Raw genomic sequence first — 22,640 nt, 5'->3', positions numbered from 1 at the left:
TGTAATGCTATGATACAGGTGTAGCACTTGCTAGTGCTGCGTCAATAAACGAAATCGGTTCTATTTTCTTATTGGTTAGCGATGACGTAGTCGTAAGAAAGTAGTTCCTTCCAAATTATTTGTAAGTGGTTAATCATTAATAAAAGATTAAATAAGAAAATATAGACATTGATAATAATATAAGTCTATTAAATATAGAAATTTTAATTCATTATTATAGGTATTATTATTGATGCGGTGTGATGGGTGGATTGATTTTATCTGTACTGTCACGTACCCCTGATCCAGAGCACATACACTTGTAAGACATCCTGCTCGTTTTTTGGCGCAGACATTGAGCACTAAATTATTAAACACAATCATTTTGTCGTTCATTTACTCCCACTAAACATGTAGTTTCTAAGTCATGCTCGAAGGGTGCAAAAGTGTAGGCTACGCACGTAAGAAGAAAAGTCCCCTGGATGCCCAATATATAATAAACGTGTAAACGAAATATAATAGAGCTCCAACCTTTAATCTGCATTGAACAGGATGTTATAAATTAATTTTAATATTAAAGATTTAAATGTTTAAATATTACTGACTTTTAACAAATGAGTACCGGTAATTGTAAATATGTAGTGTTTTCATACAAGTTAGTCGAAAGTATAAAAGAGTTTTCCGAGAAGATGTGGACTAATTAGGATACTTAATTCGTTAGGCAATTAAAATAAAGGAAAATAGTTCAAAACACGACTTGTTCTATTGTTGGTAAATTTTTCTAAACGTGTTACTAATAGCCCATACGGTAACAATTTTATTCTCCCTTGTAAGGTCATATAGGCCTACTACCTATATTGCAACAGACTATACTACAAACACGTATCTATAATTCGCGCTCTGCAATGAGACAACGAATATATTCGGCAAATATTAAAAAAATGATAAAACAAAACTAAAATACAGTAGTTGACCCATGTCTCAAAATATTTGTTTTAAGTCCTATGTCACTGATTACAACAACCAGTTTTGTGAATTAAATATTGTTTATTTTGCAGATTTATACCGGTAGTTTTTTTTATAGGTGTGCTCTCAACTTTTGAGAAATACTGTATAGCTGGTGGTAGCGATTGTAATGATCCAGAAGGCATAGCTCATCTTGTTATCAATTACAAAAACCCGATTTATATTTTATAACAAACCTAACCTAACCTAATTATCATTCTATTTTTCTTTAATTTACTCGTACAAATAATTTATCAGCATATCAATAACAACCTCATAAAATTACTTACAAAAAACACTCCCAAAAAATAATATACACTTATGAAAAAAAAATCATTCTATCAGTCCAGTAGACTGTAATAATCAGAATACTATTATAGCGACTCGTTTCGGTTCAGAGAGAACATGGATAATAACCCTAATCAGTTAATCACATATAGCATATTATATGGGTATGTGATGTGATGTGATGTGATCAGGGATAATAATCAAAATTATATAATATTATTCAAGTTGGTGAGACTGATGCGTTGTTCTCGATAGATTGAATGTTTTGAATCGATAATCTGTAAAGGAGCGCAATATTGTGAAACTTGTTGTCGTTTGTTGTTAAGCTACATATTTTTAAGATTTGTAAGTAATAAAGAAATATGCACAAATAAAATAGAGTTTAATTAAGTATGTATTGTTGTATAAACTGTAAGTAAACATTTATAAATTTAATAATATAATTTTTAACTATATTTCATTGTGACGTTTGTCATAAGTGTATCAGTTTTGTTGATATTGTTTGAATTTGCAAAGAATACAATATAATATTTATTTATTGAATATAGATTGTGGAATGTTTTACATTTAATAACTATTTCCAAATTGTAAGAGTTACGTAGGTATTGAGCATCTTTTAAGATGAGCTTTTGAGTTACGAAGAGTATAACCTAACATTAAGTACTACGATTCAAATTTGACCCGAAGGATCACTAAAGCATCAACTCTATAAAAGAGAAAGATTTAAAGACAAATAAATCGTCCGACCTTAATTAAGAATGATAACGAGAATCCGGAAATTAATAGATAGATAGATAGATATTTATTAGCCTTAGGAAATACAATGATTTCATGGCATCGTCAGAGTGAATACATAATAAATATGCGGTTACATACATGTTTTTCCGACATACAAGATGTCTACAATAATATACAAATAATATACAATCAACACATTCAGTAATGAAGTCAATTCTCCACAGTTTTCTTCAGACCATTACTTGTACAAGGTTCTTGGTTTCCTTATCTTCTTGGGCAGTCTCACCCCAGACATGAATCAGATACAAAAGAAGAGCAGTAAACACAAAAGGAGATACTAACTACTGTAAGCTAAATTTGGAGTGCTAAACTAAGATATTCATTGACAGTAAAAGGCATGTGGAAAAGTAAAATATGTTTCACTGACTTTTTAAATCTAGCATAGCTAAGGGCTTTAGTTTCAACAGGGAGTTTGTTGTAAAGTCTTATCTCTGTATGTGATAAACTATTGAGACTTTTGGATAACCTATGATGATTAAAATGTAAATTATTGCATGTTCTTGTGCTGTAGTTGTGATAATCAGAGTTTATTTTAAAACTATCATAATTTTGGTGGATGAAACAGACTGTTTCAAGAATGTAAATACAAGGTAGGGGCAAAATATCAAACTCTTTGAATATTTTTTTACTATCCGAGCGAATAGGTACTTTCTTTATAATTTTCAATATTCTCTTTTGCAGTCTAAACACTTGTGCAAGTTTTGATGACGACCCCCAGATAATTATCCCATATGATAATACAGAGTGAACATAGCCAAAGTAAACCGCTCTAAGTAGTTCCTTGGGAGTTATATTGGTTAGGACACGGAAAGCATAACACAAACGACTTAGTTTATCAGTTAAGAATTGAATATGACTTTCCCACGTGAGGTTGGAATCAATCCATATCCCTAAAAATTTTGTACAATCGACGTCCTTTATTCCAGTATTATTAAGTAGTATTTCAATGGAGTCATGTAGTTGTTTCTGACTGAAATACATACAAACGGTTTTACTGACATTCAGTTTTAGTCTATTGCTAGCTAACCACTGTTCTAGTTGTCTTGAGGTTTCATTTATTTTCTCCTGTAAATTATTTTTATCAATAGCAATAATATAATGCATTAAAGATCAATAATGTTGTAAAAAATAAATTGCAATAATTAAGCACTGTTTTCATATCAATTATAATATAAAATCTTAAAAGATAACGTTAAAATTAAATTTATAAATAAAAGATTTTAGTTAAAATTTGTATATGGCATAGCCAATTAGGACCTTCTGAGTGGTATAAATGAAATTGTATAGGCTAATCTGCAGGGAATCTTGAAGAATTTGAGTTATTTTTTTAATTCGAAAGCTGGTAATTATAATTGTTTTAAAAATTATATGTAAAGTTTGATAACACTGAGCACGAAAAAGTAAAAATATTAGTGACCAATTGAAGAGAGGGATGTTATATTGACACTAAGGTAGAGAATACAAGACTTATAAATGACCCTCTTTTCATGATCAACCTGATGAGCTTGATTGAGATCTCTCCATGCGTATAATTGGATCTATTATAGACTTTCGTTATGGCCTGGTCAATGTTATTATATCTGCTCCTCTGTGAGAGTCGTCTTCAGAAATACAGTGGATCTTTTCATGAACTTCCTAACCCTTGTTCCGAAAAAGACAGGTCGAATCAAAGCACAATGTCTGGCCAATCATTTTCAAAATTACCAACTTATAAACTGTCGAAAAGCATAGAAGTTTCCGTAATTGAGTGTATTGGAACACTTCCTATAGTCCAAGATATCATGTTAATTCAGATATTAAGAAACGAATAATACCGGTAGTGGCCTTCCACTTTAAGAGACAGATTTGTTACTTAAAAATTTGCCTCCCCTGAAAATTTACTACTGTAGGTAGCTGTCTACTCTGCCTATGCATAAATTCGCCTCCGGTAAAGAGTAAATCAAGTTGGGTATGTTGTAAAAGAAGTTCCTGCTGCATTTTCAGTATTTGCTAGCAGGCACTACCTGGATTATTAGCTCATCAAAACCCTCTCTTCCCCATGCTGACACATTACGTGGAGTGTAATTTTCACTTGTTAATGATAAATTTTATTCTTGATCATTTAGAAATTTTATTGTAGTGTATGCTAATGGTTGTTTTCAGGTACATTCACTCTTTATATAGCTAAACCATGAATATATCGTGTCCCGATTTTGAGGGGCTAGTACCTGAAGAGTTTGAAGAATATAAGAGCTTGCGTCAAGCTGAAGATGCAGATAAGAAGTCTTCAACAATTTCATTTCAAATGAGACCAGAATTTGATGAGAGGTAAAGTTGAATTGTATGTATATAGCCCTAGCATAGTCCTGAAGGAAACTGAGAAGAAGAAAAGAAGGTAGGCTATCTCAATGGAAACAGAGAATGATTGTTAGTAGGCCTACATTAATCTCAGAATGTTGTAATATAGCCTACAGGGTGAACCGTAAGTATAGTCGGACCATCGAATCTGTGCCCCTTCAGCGCTGTCGTCGTCCTTGGAAAAGTTAACGCCTCTACTCACTCCATTCCACCAGCTTTCCTCCCACCACGTCAAACTGCAGGCCACGAATCTTGCCGAATAGGGGTGTTGCCAAACTTCCGCCAAACAACGTCATGTCTCTTGAATATTGCTTATTAATAATGTGAGGTTAATTATTACTTATTCATAATTTAATTTAAGTAGGTCTAATGACGCTGATTGACTTCTACGATTATTCGGAGATAATTATATGATTACAGTGGATATTTGTTGGTTAAATGGAATTTACGTGAAGGGAATTTGTTTCGTTTCTAAAAAGAAATGTTTTCGTCATAAATACTTTTTCTTCACCTTATTATCTTATTTTGTTAGGTTTGGAACATGATCTTGAAGGCCTAATAAAATTATAAAATTGTAGGAATGAATGAACACATAGTCATGTACCCTCTTTCTTTCTCATCCTGGCTGAGGACCGGCTATGGCGAAGTTAATATATACTATGATCTTATTTACATATTTACATACTATATAACATAACATGCTGATAATGTGCAGGAGTTCTAAATTATTCTTATGAAAATAATTTACATATTTACAAAAGACCAAGACTTGTATTATGCATGACATATCTGAATCTGAGTCACTACTATTGCTGCTGCTGCTGTCTTCACCCAAGTTGATAACAAATCTAGCTACTTCCTCTTCTATTAATCCGTAACATTTCTTTCCCATCTTGGAAATTTATTGCTTTCCTCGCAACCTTCAATAATTTCTTCAAAGTCGGAACTTCTTTCTGCATGGTATAAAATTCTTGTATATTTCTTCTTAAAATATATCGGTCCATATCATCTACAAGAAATTAAAGATTCCCTTGGTCTGTTCCTCCCCGGTGATTCTAGCTTTTCATCTCCTGCACAGACTCCCTCTCGCCTGATTTTCTTCATTAGGCGCTCTGACCTGCCTATATAAATTACACAAAAATGTTGTATTATATCAGTATTAGTTAAGTAAGTAATTTTAATACGTAATCAATTGAAATAAAATAAGCCTCATCTGTAATCGCAGCTGCTCTTTTCGTTGCCTGATTTATAGGAAACAGATATTGACCTGTTTGTTTCTCTTCATCGAAAAATGCTATTACTTGCTTAATAATATTTTTTTCACCACTCCGTGCTACAGTATTCATGTTGAGTTGACAACACTGACTGCAAGTGCAAATAAACTGAAGAAGGTTCAAAATTATGAGCAGTGGGGGAGAGAAAGGGAGAGAGATAGGAATGCAGGGAGGGAAATGAATTACCGAGCTGAGTAGGAATTAGGGTTCAGTTCGCATATCTTACCGGGGCACAGATCCGATGGTCCCACTATAATGTCGTTAATTTTAAGGAGTTATTCTTTGAGATATTTCAAACAAAATTGTTTAATACAATTTTGCTCGATTTAGCTTCCTTTTCGAGAAAAAAAATATTTTACATGAAACATTGCATAGCGTATTTTGTGAAAATTATTGTAGCCTATGTGTATATATTTATTCACACTGCGAATGAGTATATACCCGGTGGCAGTGGTAACTAATTACACTCAATAATGACAATTAATAATAAACACAACTAATAAAAAACAATAATTAATAATAATAATAATAATAATAATAATAATAATAATAATAATAATAAAAATAAAATAATAATAATAACAAGGAGCATCCTAAATTAAATGAAGCATGATCATTTAAAATAACATTTAAAGTAAATCTAATTTGTATCTTAACCCTAAGTTCGAACTAAGACCCACGAGTGTGACAGGTTCATACCTGCACAAGTACCTTTCGGCACTACATTTATTTTGCTGTCAACTCACTCACTGCACTGATTCTACCAGATTTCACTAACGCTTGAATTAATTCCCAATATGCTCAGTCAGTTTAAGAGAGCAGTGTATTATGATGATAAATGATTGAAAGAGTTTTAGTTTTGTCTCTTAAATGTGCAGAAATTTGACCTGATCAAATGTAAGTTTTCGTTCTGCAAAGGAATTTTTAAATGTAATGAGGTGTGATAACTCTGTAAAGGTTATTGCCTGCTGGGAGAGACAGATATACATGTCGTAGTCCAGGTACCCTGAACAGCTGGTGTGCTCGAGATAATGAGTGAGAAAACGAGAAATGTAAACATAACACATGATTAACTTTAAAGACTTCTCGGAAAATTTGATTTCTTGTATGTAAGTTTACCAGTTACCACTTTAAAAATAAAAATGGGAGGGAACTATTTCTAATTGCTTGAAGGAAATGCTTGCAGTAAGACAAACGGAGTTGTTTTAAATCATTAAATTGATTTGTATAACATAAAATAAGCTTTTCTTATTGCCTGTGTTCACCAAATATTTAATTAAAATTAAATCGAAAGGGTTTGAAAATATCGTTTTTAATTTCGTTCATTTAACGTAAAATAGCATTTTATTGTATTTTTATTTTTGCCTGTAGAGTTTTAAATCTTTTATTTATTTTTTTTTATTTTAGTTGATTATTTAATGACGCTGTATCAACTACTAGGTTATTTAGCATCGATGAGATTGGTGATAGCAAGATGATGTTTGGCGAGATGAGGCCAAGGATTTGTCATAGATTATTTTGCATTCACATTACGGTTGGGGAAAACCTCGGAAAAAACCCAACCAGGTAATCAGCCCAAGTGGGGATCGAACCTGCGCCTGAACGCAACTTCAGACCAGCAGGCAAGCGCCTTAACCGACTGAGCCACGCCGGTGGCTAAATGTTTTAAAATTATGTTTTTTTATAACGTGAAATAAGCAATATTATTGTTTTCCTTCTCTAGAATATTCAATTGTAATGAGAGTGTAGAAATATTTCTTAATATTTTAAAATTTATTTTGAGATAAGCATATCTTATTGTCTGTGTTCTCTGAACATGTAATTAAAATTAAGTTGTTTTAACACATTTTAAACATAAAAATTGAACAGTATATCATCTGTATTTGCACTTGCACTTCCCTATTCAGAACAAGCCAGGTGAAGGGGTTATTCAGAGCAACATAATCCTAATGTGCGCTCACTACTGGCTACAGCATTGTACGATGTCATAATTTAAGAGCGTACGTTTTTATGGAAAAGTATAGCAAAATGGTATTTGACTTGTTTGTTGCTTTTATCAACGTAATTATCCATCAGAATTAATGTCATTACTTACTGTGCACTGCTACTTCCACTCTTCTGCAGCAAGTGTGGAAAGATAAAATGTATATATTGGATGCGTCAAAAATGTTACACAGACTGGATTGGATTCTGAGGTCCAAAGTGATGACATTTGCTTAACATACGGAAATGCGTCATGTCAACAGTACAAGCCAGCAAAGTTTTTTTAATGTTGTTCCTGTGATACTGTGTTATTTACAAATACACTTCTATTACGTGGAATAGGCTTGTTTTTTATTGTATGTTTAATGTGATCAGTAAAGGTGTTGTTGTTGTTATTATTATTATTATTATTATTATTATTATTATTATTATTATTATTATTATTATTATTATTATTATTATTATTATTATTATCGTCATCAAAATAAAATGAGGTGGTTCCTATAAGAGAGTGCCACACAATTATTTTTTCAGGTTTCGGGCATTAACAGTGAAAGAATTGATACATGGAGTGTTGAATGATGAACTTGGAGGAAAAAAATATACTGTAGAAGAAGCTGAGACATGGACAAATAATATTGCAACTTCTGTTCGAAACAAAGTGAAAGGTAAGAAATTATCTTATGTCAACTATGTTAATGATTTTGATGATGGTGTGAGTACGAGTGGCAACAATGGCAGCAGTGACGAACATGTTGATGATTAATGATTATTATATTATTTTATTAAATTGTTTTTATATTTATTAGGCCTAAATTAATGTCTCAAGCATTTGATCTTTATTTATGGATCTGTCATTTGATAGTGAGGCCGTTTGCCTTCTTATGGTCCACTATATTTTCAGATGTCGCATATACCGTACTTCGGCTGCAAAAGGGTATTTGTCGAATACAGGGGGGGAGAGCCATTAATCCTTCCCATTGAAGGCTTTAAGGAACCAACCTGAACAAATACCTGTCCCATCCCTACTTTCCCATATTGCAGCTGTAAGTAAGCATAATTTTACAAGCTGAACTAAAGGGAGGGGCTACTCATCAATTAGCACTGGTCAGCTTAATGCGTATGGTGAAATCGTAATAGTAAATCGGACAGTATGATAGAAAGTCAAGATGCTAGTGAACTGAATTTAGCCAGCCCAATTTAACTTCGATGTATCAAAACATCCCAAACAAGTAATGAAAGTGAAATAACTTCAGTACAATTTAGAATCCTAATAATATAAACAATCAAGTCAAATAAATCTTCCTATATTTATTGTGCTCCATAGAGCCAAGGCTAAATCAAGATGCAGGAAACATGTCACCTGATTCACCATCACAGAGCAACTAACCTAGACAAGGTTATCTTCCGAGTCTGGAACTATTCTTCAACTGGCCATGAGTACCATACAAACTCCACCCAGGAAGATTCATTATGAAGATATGCATGCGCGACAGAGGATTTGGTCATGGTGTCGCCAACTTAAACATGCAGATATACCGTTACATAGAACATATAAACATTTAGATTCTGTTTGTGACGTTTGCTGATTGTGTTACAGAAGACCAGTTTTATTAAGGTTTATTGTGTGTGTGTACTTGCTGTTGTAGATCTGGGATTCAAGAGGTACAAATATGTGGTGCAAGTAATACTCGGAGAACAGCGTGGGGCTGGTGTCAAGATAGGCTCCCGCTGTCTGTGGGATGCTGACACTGATAATTATGCCAGTGATGTATTCATCAACGTGAGTAGGCCTATTTGTGTATTACATCATGGAATATGTGAAAATTACGTACATACACAAGCTGATTCCTATAACCTGTCCTACTTTATAACTTTTAAAATATAATTTGTAGTGAAAAGAAAATTTACAGGGTAATTGCATAAGGCAAAGTATAATTTTAAATAATAATATAACAGCTTTCACTTAGGATTATAAATTTGTAGCATTACTATGCTATTTTGAAATTAAACACATCACTTTGTATCAGATGTAGTGATTGTTTTTCTTAAGGTGAGTTGGTTGTTAAGCCATGTGAAAGTTGTAAAAGTACAACTACATTTTATTTTATCATAGCTTAGATTCTTTTTTGCTTGTTATATCCAGGGCTGTAGTCGTAAATAAAATAGTACCAGGGTGCTTTGCAAAATGTTTACAGTTTCAAACTGTTGTAAACAAATCTCGTAACCACATTGTAATTTTTGTTACAATAAGACGCAAGTTACTTTATGAATAGCCCTCGTATAACTTGATTATTTGCATAATCAATGTATTATTTTACAAAAAAAATAAATAAATCCCTAAAATATATTTTAAATGAAATTAAGGTTATGTACAATACATTTATTCAAAATTAGTGTGTGGACAACTACAGAATGGGTCAGCCTGGGCTAGACTGGCATCAGTGGAAAGTAGTATGCGTAGTAACTGCTGTGCTATCACAGTGATCAGACCTCTTGCTCGCGTACACTTTGTGTTTAGTTATGTAAACATGTTCACACAGTGAGGGTGCAGCTGTATACTGTTCATTTAGAGTGCAGTAGTGTGTTCATTATGAAATATAGCCTTGAACAACGAGTGTTTATTTACGACAACTTTGTGAAATATGAATCTTGGAGAACAGTTGTAACAAACTTCCGTCAGTCATTCTCTGATTTGCAGAACCTTCTAAAGCAATGATTTACAATTTAGTGAAGAAATTTCGTACAACTGGATCAGTATTGGATAAGAAACGAACATGTGTGAAGCGTGTTCTCATTGAGGAGATGTTAGATGAAATTGGCCACCGATTAGAGATAAGTCCTACAATATTATCCCGTCGTGTAGCTCACCAGGTAGAGGTGTCATAGTCTTCAGTGATAAGAGATACGAAACAATTAAAATTGAAACCTTAGTAAATTCGTGTAGTTCAGAGGTTAACGGAACTTGATTATCAGAGCAGACTTAGGTTTTGCATGTGGTTCCAACAGTCAGTGTATGATGGACTATTTGACCCTACCTTAATTTTTTATCGTGACGAAGCATGGTTCCACCTCAGTGATTAAAAGTAAAGTTTACACGAATAACCCACATTCACTTGAAAAACTCAAAATATCTGGCACGAAATTCGAACCATTTCGGAGAACGAACTCCAGCGAGTTGCTGAACATGTCTTTAGATGTGCAGCCTCCCAGTTATCACAAGGACGTCATTTCGAACATGAATAGTGAATTGGGTAAGTACATCATTACGCAATACTAACCACAAAAAAACGGAACGAATTCTCTGCATATGGTAGTGTCATTACTTATGAATCAGCCGCCGTGAATGCTGTTAGGAATCTAGCCCTGGCTGGTTCACTCTGTATTCGCAGCTTCTGACTTGAATCTGGTCACACTGGGATAACAGTATATTGTACTTTGCGTATTACTATAAATTCTATAGTTACCCCTCCTTACATAGTGCATTTCCCTCTGCTCCTACTTCACCTCACACAGTTCCAGAGTGTAAAGACATTCTTTATTAGAATATATTACCCAGACAGAAAACCCCTGATTCTTCAGGTTGATGATTGCTCATAGGTCTGGTAACCAGCATAAAAAAGGTAAAAAAGCTATTAAGCTTACTCAGAATTTTCACAAGTTTAATCTTAACCTTTGATGATTTGGAGCTGAAACAGATCTAATGGCCTAAGCCGTGTTGTTGTTGATGATGATAATGATTAAATATATTTTCTAGTTTCCTACAGTTTGCCATTGTGTTCTTTATTACAGGACTCCATATTTTGTATGACTGTTGTATTTGCGATTTACTTCTACTGAAGCCATCGTTGGTGCATCTCAGCATATCACAAAAGTTTTATTGTGAGGTTGAAAACTTCAAGACACTAAGAAACTGACATCCTGTTTTTTTGTAAATACAGTATTATGCATCTCTTGTAGGGTCATTTTATTTAAGTGTTTTGTTATTAATCAGTGATATTTATTTTACCGTGTGTTTGTGACCTCATTGTATCTTCGTGTACTTTTTAATTTGTGCATTAGTGTTGGGCCATTCAGAGTTCATTCCTAATAAAAGATGTTAATGTTGATATCTTACAGGTAGAACATGTTGTACCATTCAGTTTATAAATGTAAGGAACAGAGGGACCACTGTACTGTCATTCTTTCAAGTACTTTGACAAATTGTAAACATGTTTTTAAGACTGGCTATTTGATTTTGCCTTTGCTTGAATGTATAGCATCCGGCGATGGCTTGAAGATGCTACAGTGTTGTTGATGTGCACAATTACTCAGATTAAGATTCACAATATTTAATATACTATTGAACTATTTAAAATACGACAATAAGACACCACAAAGAATCTTATTATCTTTTATTATTATTAGGGACTGTATTTTTTGATAATAGAGATATACGCAAAATTTTTCACAATTACTTTCTTTTTACATGTACCCTTGTACATACTTAAAATATCATGTTTAAGCATAACAAGCTCGTGGAATAATGCAAAAATGTGCGAAATATGTCAAATAACCACTAAGTATAATCCCTCTATCACAAAAGCTACTAAATGTGCACCAGCATCTTATTCAGTATTGTTGAAAACATATTTGTGACTTTCATTGAATTTTGTCATTTGCTTGGCAATGCCAATATTGTGTGTTCGTCATGGATATTATTTACGATTTCTATGGCTGTCAAAAAAAAAATCGATTTCTGTAGTTGACTGCAGCAAAAATTTGAGAATGTTATACAACAGCTTTCAATCTTTGCTGCAGTATGTTATGCACCAGAGACCAATTTTGTTGCCAGAAGTTGGTTATTCTGATTGCTGATGGTTCTCTTTGTGGTACTCGCAGTGATTGTAGCCGACATGTCTCCCTTGTGTTTCTAGTATTAGAAATTTATCACCTAAATGCCATCTTTTAGAATGTCAAAAACTAAAATCACTGCTGTGGAGTATAAAAGTGAAGGTTGAATATACGTAAAACTTTTCGTTACTTTTCTTTTTTGTGTTTACATTGAAGAATGGGAAAGCAATGGGAGTTGATGGAATCCCCATTGAATTAGTGAAATGCTTGATTGAAGACAAGAAGGAAATTCTGTCATTATGCAACGAAATATATGAGAAAGGCGACTGGCCTGAAGATTTTACAGAGACAGTGTTGATTCCAATACCGAAGAAAAATAATGCCAAGCAATGTAAGGAGTTCAGGACTATCAGCCAGATATCACACTTGGCAAAGATTCTTCTGCAAATACTGAATCGACATTTATATTCTAAGCTGGAAGAAGAGCAGTTTGGCTTCAGGAAGGGGAACGGTACGAGAGATGCAATTGGACTACTATGAACAATCAGCCAAAGATACCTAGAGAACAATAAAGAAGTGTATGTAGTATTTGTGAACTTAGAAAAGGCATATGATAGAGTGGATTGGAATAAACTGATGGGGATTCTAAAGAAAATTGGCGTGGATTGGAAAGGCTCTTCAGTAACCTATGTGAAACGAGTCAAAGTCAGGATAGGAGAAGAAATGTCAGAAGGAAGTGAAATATGAAGAGGATGCCCTTCATCACCTACTCTGCTCAACATCTACTTGGAGGATTTGGTGAAGAACTGTTTTCAGAACATGGGAGGAGTGATAGTAGGAGAAAGAAGAAGAAAGTGTATAAGATTTGCTAATGATATGGCATTGTTAGCAGAAGAGGAGATGATACTAGGGTTATGCTACTTGAGCTAAATGACAGCTGAGAACAGTATGGAATGAAGATAAATGCCAACAAGACGAAGACCATGGTCATAGGAAGAAAAGTAAAGAAGGTAAACTTGAAATTCTAAATGAGGCAGTAGAGCAAGTGGACAGCTTCAAATACTTGGGATGTACTACTACAAGCAGTAACATAAGCTGCTGCCAAGAAGTCAAAAGGAGAATAGCAGTGGCAAAGAAAGCTTTTAATAGAAGGAGCATCTTCTGCGGACCTCTTGAGAAAGAACTAAGGAAGAAACTAGTGAAGTGCTTTGTGTGGAGTGTAGCATTGTATGTGGCAGAAACATAGACACTACAACGAAGTGAAGAGAAGTGACTAGAAGCATTTGAAATGTGGCTATGGAGAAGACTGGAACGTGGGAAGTGGACAGACAGAATAAGAGACATAGCTGTTGTGGAAAGAGTGGGTGAAGAAAGAATGGTGCTGAAACTGATCAGAAAGAGGAAAAGGAATTTGCAGGGTCACTGGTTGAGAAGAAACTGCCTTTGGAAGGATGCACTGGAAGGAATGGTGAACGGGAGAAGAGTTCGGGGGCAGAAGAAGATATCAGATGATAGACGACATTAAGATATAGGCTATGGATCATATGAGGAGACAAAGAGAAAGGCAGAAAATAAGAAAGACTGGAAAATGCTGGGTTTGCAGTGAAAGATCTGTCCTTGGCCAGAACACTATGAATGAATGACATATCAGCATCATCGAAATATAAACTGAGCATGGTTGTTGACGTTTTGGGGGGTTTAGTAGGGAACCACAGTGAATTTGGTGGTGAATTGTAGGCAGAGTGCTTCCCTACAGCTATTGTGGACAATGAGAGGGGCTTTTCTGAGTACATGAAAAATACTCACTGACTGTCTCACATATTTCCATGCTTAGTTTATATTTTGGTGATGCTTACTCTTATTTGTGATATGTGTAAGCAAAACGAAAAGAAACTAACAAAAAGTTTTATATTAAACGTAAGATAGTACATTTAATTGACAACTTATTTCACGAAATACCGTTGGCCTCGTTGGCGCAGACAGTAGAGTGCTGGCCTTCTGTGCCCGAGGTTGAGGGCTCGATCCCAGTTCTGGTCGATGGCATTTAAGTGTGCTTAAATGCGACAGGCTCATGTCAGTAGATTTATTGGCATGTAAAAAACTCCTGTGGAACAAAATTCCGGCACACTGGCGATGGTAATATAACCTCGGCAGCTGCGATCGTCGTTAAATAAAACATAATTATTATTATTCACGAAATACCCACTGAATTCACAACTTATTTCACGAAATACCCACCAAAATAGTGGTTGGTTTAACACTGAAATCACCCATTTTATTTCACCAAAAAATACGGTCCCTAGTTATTATTATTATTATTATCATCATCATCATCATCATCATCATCATCATCATAACCAGTGCTTTTCTTCTGGAGAAATAGGTGGTGGAACTCTGTGTAAAATATTTTATAGCGGACAGGGTAATAATTACTGTCCAGTGCATGGAAATTTTGTCGTTTTTAATCTTCTTTTCGTCCAACTAAGACATTTAAGACCTAAGCAGAATTCAAAGAAAAATTATGTTGAAAACCTAGTTATTCACACTTTTTTCAGTTCTATGAATAAAATGCAACAAAAAGAATGCCGTTCTGGAACATTGTCAGAAAAAAGGCACTGATTATAACATTATTATTATTATTATTATTATTATTATTATTATTATTATTATTATTATTATTATTATCATCATCATTATTATCATTATTTAGATTTATTGTAATGGAATCTCACTAAAGATATTGGAAACGAAGAATGCACAAAGAATTTATATAAATGGTCATTTGCAACAATCTAAATAATACATTTTATTGTGGCATGCTGAGAATAAGGGGAAAAGCCAAAAAGTGTGAATTAAATTTAAAAGTCTATAAAGTAATAGACATAAATGATTCAAACCTTTGAAGAGATTGAGTAAGAACAAAATCAAAATGATGTTTTATCTTATACAAATGGCAAAAGAAATATAGGATGTTCACAACTTAGAATGATTAACTGAGACATTCAGACATAGGGACTAGAACAAACCAATAGGCTCATCCTCAGAATAATAATTATAACATAGTCATCTCATAAACAATCACCTTTTGAGAAACAGCTCACATTGAAATGTTAGGAAAACTAAGTGATTCAATTTGACAGCAGGTTATTATGATTGCTATAGAACACATACAGAAACGAAAAAATATGGCTGTTCATTATCTATACATATTTTACAGTCACCTACCTAGGAAATGTCACAGATCACCTCTGACTGGCCCTGTTTTAGTAGATTTTTTTTTTTTTTTTTTTTTTTTTTTTAAGATACTGATTTGATAAAAGTTTTAAATTTTAACCTGTGCACATCTCACTGAGTTACAGAGTATATCAGAGTCCACGAATTAAATTGTGTAACAAATTGCAGATATATTGTATATGTGTTTCTAATTTTAATGCTATGTTTCACAAACTATTTGGTGAGAATGGAGATGTCAAATTGTAACATACAAACTTTTGCACAATTTCAAAACATAATGTGTTATGAGGTGCACTATAGCAATTCTTAATTCTTTGTGGATGGATACTGGTAAAAGAATATCTGCAGCCAGGGAGAAGATCGGAAAAATTGCTTCCATCAGAGGGAACAGTTTATATTTTACTAGGTAATGCACAAAATACTTAACATACAGTAGCTACTAATAAAGTTTGAAAGTGATTGATGAAAACTGTGAGAAAAGAGTAAAAACAAAAATAGTGCTGAAATGCTATATTTAATAATGAAATAAAAGACTTAAATTAATACTAAGTACTTTTTTTCTTAGGTAATGTTCCTATGCAGTGGTTCCCATTTAAGAAGACCCCATTTAAAATGTTGAAATTGTTTGGTCCTGAAAATAGCTTCATAATAATAAAGTTTTTTTTTGTATGGTCGTGGTTTTTTTGTTGTACTTACCACTATTGTTGACAGGCCTTGTAAAGGTATGCGTTCACTGCATAGTATTGCATTCATCGGACAAATCGCACGGATCAGAGAAAAACAATTTTTGCTATAATTGTTATGTAACTGTGCTCACTACATCATACCACACGGAAATCTGTCCGCAATTCTCGAGGGAGCAACTTTTCCGATCTGTGCGATCATACTTTCTTTAATAAATCAATTGTAATTGCTCAACTGTTAAAATGATAATGTGCCATGTTCAGTGTCGCACCAAAATGGAAGACGGAAAGCTTATTTCCTCAAACATATTGCAAGTCTTTCTCTGGGTCCAACTGCTGTCCTGAATGACGTATTATTTTTTGTTAAGTCAGGTGTTATTTCCAAGAGAATCATAAATTTGTCATATGTCTTCCGAAAATATGTTGTTGTTGTCTAGTGCCTTGCATCTGGCAATGAAGCCATGAGCAGTCGTGCTTTCCAATACTTTTGAACTGTAGTTTCTTCTGATCTTAATGCTTCACAGGTCTTCAAGTGATCTTCATTCATTTCTGCTGGATCGTTACACAGGACACATATTGGTGAAGCTGAGATACCTATTCTGTAGAGATGACTTGCTAGACATTCGTGATTTGTCAATAGTCTGAAGGCTGCAACTGCTTGTGGCTTTCATGTAACTGTTTTCTTAACGGGCACCAGTTTTACAATGTGGCAGTTACATCACCCGACTTAAACCCCCATTATGCAATCTCCCACTAAATAAGGAAATAATCTGTAATATTCTCCAAATTCAAGTTGTTTCTTACATATATTATGTATCCAATATATTTTTCGTTTCCTCGCCTTCATTCTTTCTTCCCCTTCAATTAATAAAATAAGCATGAAACAATTACAAATTCTTTTTCGCTATCATTAATGATTAATAGCCCTCTTTGCTATCATTAATGATTAATAGGCCTAACTTTAAAACTCCTCTATTTTCAATGTCAGTATCGTACGTTACATGTTTTTAAACCCTAGATCATATATGTAAAACAGATAACTCATCGCTATGTTAAAATCGACAGCACTTTGAAGAGAACAACTGCCAGGATTGCCACCCGTCCGCCGTAAACAAACGCGAGATGGCAGTACAGTCGCTAATGTAATTCAAATGGGAATTATGATGTGACTCCTTATGTAACAACTAGATGGCAGCGTAGTAAACTTGACAAAAGTTGTTAACGTTAAAGCCTATAAGGCCGACCTATCTGTTACATATATGATCTAGGTTTAAACAAAGGGAATCCAATGAGGCGATGAGATAGAGCTGTTACAGTCAATGCACTGCACTTAAAATATCGGTTGTGTACAATTCGTCCGAGGAGTGTGATACAGTGTAGTGAATGCGTATCTTTAGTTGCATTTACACCACGCGGACTAATTATATTAGAGAAACAGAGTATTGTTACAACTCATAACATCATTACATTGGTAGTGCAGTTGGTATAGCGCTGGCCTTCTATGCTCAAGGTTGCGGGTTCGATCCTGGTGCAGGTCGATGGCATTTAAGTGTGTTTAAATGCGACAGGCTCATGTCAGTAGATTTACTGGGATATAAAAGAACTCCTGCGGGACAAAATTTCGGCACACCAACAATGCTGATGTAACTTCTGCAGTTGCGAGCATCGTTAAATAAACCATAATTTAAAATTTTCATTACAGTGTATGAGAAATACGGTTGTGGTTGACATTATTTGCTGCCTCGTGGCTCAAGAGCACAATGTTGTCACACCTCCTCTTGCTTGCTGTCAGTCTCCAATTGTGCAATACCTAAATCCTTTTCTTTATCTCTATCACTATCACTGTTTTCACTGGCTTTGGAGAACTGCTTAGATAATTGGATGGTAGAAGTATTCTAGTTAAGAATGTTATTGACAATTTTTTAATGAATTTCTTCATCTGAAAAATACTTGATTATAATTATGTTGTCTTTTGAAGTCTGTCACTCTGCATTACAACCACGTGCTGTTTTTGGTTATTACCTGGAGATTTTTGATCATACATACCTTTACTGCTTTATACAATATTCTACCATTCATCTGTCATTTAACTTTTTCTCCCTCAAGTTTTTAGTGACCCTTGTTATCAAATTAATAGTAGTAACTGATTTCGCACGTACTTCCTCAGTTTTAATTTTATGTAACACCTTGAAGTACGTCGTTTTAAGTAAAGCTGTGGTAAATTAATTATATTTGTGACTGTTTTTAATATCCAGTCAGTTAGTAGAGCACATAAATTATTATCGGATGTTAGGATTTCTCTTAATTTTTAGAAAAATACGATTTGTAGGGAGGATGAAGAGGCATGTGTACCTCCTCAGTCTGCTTATCCAAACTGGTTTTTGATTACTAGTATGAGCAAGAATGGAAGACTATTGTTACATTTTGTTTCTATAGTAAATTGAATTGTGTGTTGAAATATTGCATGAGATGTGATGAGCTTGCATCCATGGAATAATAAAATTCAGATTTTATCAATGTCGTCAGGGTTAGTGTAATGTTTTATCAAGAGCAATATCGACTTTTTGCTTCAAATTAAAGTTAATATAAGTTTGCTTACTTCGACATAATATTTGAAGGGGAGGAAATCTGTGGAAAGTAAACTTTGATCCATTATATCATTACCATACATTAAATTGAAGGTAGAATGATATGGTTGTGGTTTTCATAATAAGGTGAATAGAAAATGACCCGCAGCTGGCTGCAAGTTGGAAGAACAAGATTGGATGATATGTGAGTTATTAAATTATATTACTTATTACTTAATTAATTTTAAAACTTTATGTCTATTTGTTGAAATGTAATCAACGTATCTGTTTATGTAAATTGAATAGAATGTAAAATAGCTCTGATGTGTATATATTCCTATTACACTGGTCTGCGTCATTTTTCAGGTCAAAATTTTCATAGCTGTTCTTTTATATTTAGTGCATGCTGAATTCAGAAATATAACTCATTTTGCTCAGTCAGGTCAGATTTTCTTGCTATCGCATTTTTTAAAAATATGGTATTTCAGAGATAAATTGTATCTTACAGTTATTAGATTATACTAATTATGGTTTCAAGTCAGACTTAGATTTTCGTAAATTATAAAATATGTATATAGAATGAAACACGAAAACCATTATTGTGAAAGGAAGGTCCTTTTGAAGGACTTTCGTGCGTGTTTTGCATCTGGAACCTCCCTCTTGAGGTAACCTGCTAGCAATAGTCTGCAAGCATGTTTACATCCCAACGATTCTGGTACCTCTACTTCTTCACTCGAATGTCTCTATGAAAGCGCTCGCCTTGCTCCTCTCTGTATTCCCCACAGTTTTCAGGAAAATAATCTAAATGCGAGCTGAGGAACTGCATCTGTATGGACATACATCCACCAAGAGCCTGGTAGCTCCGCAGGAGTTCCTCAACAGCATGTTTTTACTCTGAGCTCCTATGGTTGCCCACAAAGTTCTTAATAATAGACTTCAATGCGAGCCAGGCATTACTCTCTTTATCCTTTTTATGATCATTGAATTTAGCATCATTCATAAGCTCCCTGATTTGAAGGCCATAAAAATACCTGCTATTAGTTTGGCCTCACTGACATGTAGAAATGTCTGACCTAGGAAAGCAAGAGCTCTTTTTTTCTTTGTTAAGTGTCGTGACAAAATTTTTCATTAGGCCACATTTGATGTGCAGTGGCGAAAATAGAATTTTTTAGGATCCATGGGAGCTTCTGACAGAGCGTTGTGTGAACCTGGTTTCAGGCTAGTCTTGCTTCCCAGATGCGTTGAAGAAAGTGCAGCACACACGAGATATGAAAGGTTTGTCCTGATCACCAATTTTGACACCAAAGTAGGCATGATATTCGTGCATTTTCTTTGCAAATGGAGTGATTTTAAACTTTCGATTGGCATAGTGACTTTACCACAATTGTAGTAAAATTGGTCAGGGTGTGTCACACTTTTTATTCATTTTGTAAGAACGTTCCTTAAATCAGTCTCATCACTGAGAAAGCTCAAGCCAGACTACATTGGGCTGCAAGAAAGAAGTTGATTTCACCCCTATCTCTCGCTCCTACTAAGTTACCACTATACAGAGTTGCAAGCTATGGCTCGTGTCTCGAGTGTAATTTTCAAGATCTGAAACAGTAATGAAATTTTTTGAAAAGGCCCTTTCTTCCAAATTAACTGTATTTATGTACTACATAATATATTTAATGTATATGTGATGTGAACTTAAGTCTGTTTCGTGATAGTAAATACCATTTTTTCTTACCTATTGTACATTTTATTTCTGTAAATATATACTAACTAAAATCTTGGCTAGTAAAGAAACCTGACCTGATTGAGCAAAATGAGTTATATTTTTGAATTCAGCATGCAAGGAACATAAAAAATCAGTTATAAAATCCTGGACCTTGGAAAAAAAGTTTTGAAACGCAGACCAGTGTTGTTGTTATTATTATTATTATTATTATTATTATTATTATTATTATTATTATTATTATTATTATTATTATACTCATCATTGTCATAGTCATCATTCCATTATCACTGCTGCTCCTGTGCTTTTATTGTACAAACTATAAAGAGAAAATATTTTAATGATGGGAAATGTTTCTTTTGAGATTTTCCACATTGGTCCGAATCTAGTACAACCTTGAATATAATATGACCTCAGGTTTTGAGATATTGTACAGGGAGATCCAACGGAAAGTGGAGTCTGTCGTCAGCCATCCAGTTTTGTCACTGCGCGTTCCGCATAATATATAGAATAGTCTATTAAATTATTACATAAGTGAAATAATGGATAATAAATTAAATTATTGAATAATAAAGTAATTTACGAAATTAATAAATAGTAAATGACATTAGCCTACATACCAAATTTAAGAACTGTAAGATATTCTGGTTTCGTAGAATAAATGTCTTATTAAAGATTTTTTGGGACTCAGTTCCAAGCACACTAGAATGTCATTAACCGTTTCTTTCATAAGTTTTTGGTTTACAACAGTCCTTGCTTTATTACGCACAGATCCCGTAAATCTCAACTTACGAAGATGTTTATAAGTGCATGATTGTGAAGGCACTCGTGTTTCAGAATACTCTCATCTGAAACAACATTTCAGTTTCTTATAATCTTTGTTTCTCACTGAATGTTTCACAATAAAAATTCTCTGCAGTACAGTGAAAGCCATTTCATTTTCTTTGCCACACACTACCAATTCAACACGGCACCAATTCAAATCATGCATCATAGTCACATACCTGATCGGACAAGACCATATTTATTTCAATTGTGTTGTTAGTCATGAAGTTATAGTGTCGGAATGAATCACCATGCAAATATTACATTGCTGTTTCTGTCCTGGTGCCCCATGTATCAGTCTGATTTTAAAGAAACAAATAGTGGATTTTTTTTTAATATTTTCAGTGCATCTCATATGGTTTAAATATTTTTTATGGCCAAGTTTACCCTAGTTTTTCAGTATGGAAAATAGCAAGGGAGTATGCCATGCAATATACCCTGTAAGGACTTCTAAAAAACCTTGCCCTTCCTTCCTCTCTTCAACGTGTGAAAACTGAAATGATGTCCCTGGATTTTACATAGCTGGTTCTATGCGAAGAAATATCGTACCAGATTTGGGCGAACATGGTGTATGTTTTCAGTCGACATAAAGTAGAAGCAGCCATTTTATTATATTCAAACATACTGAGCAGTGGCAGTTCCTCGGGGGAGGGAAGGGAGGAACGCCCTCCTCACGTTTTTCTTCTTTTGAAAGTAAGTACCAAATGAAATATATGCCTTGAAATTCCAGGAAGATTCGATAATTTTTAAGTTCACAACTATAAGAAAACTGTGGTTGATCGAGTTTTAAACGACGCGCACTCATGTGCTGCTAGAAAACTGTGAGAAAGGTGCGAGATTATTTGTGTGGAGGAAAGTCAATCCATTCCTCCTTTACTGCAGTTAACACACATAGACAACAGCGCACTAGCGGCCAGAGAAAGAAGCAGAGTTTTAAAGCAAGTAAATGAACGGATAGGGAGGAGATCCTCCTCTGAATCAGCGCATGGGAGGGAAATAGAAACCGCCTGGTCGTGCAGCAAAGCTCGCTACCACTGCCATCTAACGATTCTGCATTCAACCAGACTATAACACATCTAGGACGAGGCACTATATAAACAGTTTTAACACAAAGCTA

At 34.2% G+C, this 22,640-nt stretch overlaps 1 protein-coding gene across 1 annotated transcript; it reads left to right on the top strand.

The window, feature by feature from the left end:
• The first annotated feature begins 1,374 nt into the window (after positions 1–1,374).
• LOC138712127 (dynein light chain Tctex-type protein 2B-like) lies at positions 1,375–16,400 on the top strand. Its single transcript, XM_069843579.1, has 5 exons — positions 1,375–1,617; positions 4,213–4,377; positions 8,199–8,332; positions 9,314–9,447; positions 11,457–16,400. Exons 2-5 carry the CDS (start codon positions 4,241–4,243, stop codon positions 11,502–11,504), a joined length of 453 nt encoding a protein of 150 aa, XP_069699680.1. The 5' UTR covers positions 1,375–1,617; positions 4,213–4,240; the 3' UTR covers positions 11,505–16,400.
• The last annotated feature ends 6,240 nt before the right edge of the window (positions 16,401–22,640 follow it).

Source organism: Periplaneta americana, chromosome 13 (assembly GCF_040183065.1).
Source record: "Periplaneta americana isolate PAMFEO1 chromosome 13, P.americana_PAMFEO1_priV1, whole genome shotgun sequence".
In the NCBI taxonomy this organism is placed as follows: domain Eukaryota; kingdom Metazoa; phylum Arthropoda; class Insecta; order Blattodea; family Blattidae; genus Periplaneta; species Periplaneta americana.
The sequence above is the reverse complement of the archived record's forward strand: the minus strand, read 5'-3'. Positions and strand labels throughout refer to the sequence as shown.

What these genes read in the sequence shown, in the direction of transcription:
- LOC138712127 (XM_069843579.1), top strand. Translation starts at nt 4,241, where the DNA reads ATGAATATATCGTGTCCCGATTTTGAGGGGCTAGTACCTGAAGAGTTT. An exon ending in AGACCAGAATTTGATGAGAG is followed by an intron (nt 4,378 to 8,198) that starts GTAAAGTTGAAT and finishes TTATTTTTTCAG; the next exon opens with GTTTCGGGCATTAACAGTGA. An exon ending in CCAGTGATGTATTCATCAAC is followed by an intron (nt 9,448 to 11,456) that starts GTGAGTAGGCCT and finishes TCTTTATTACAG; the next exon opens with GACTCCATATTTTGTATGAC.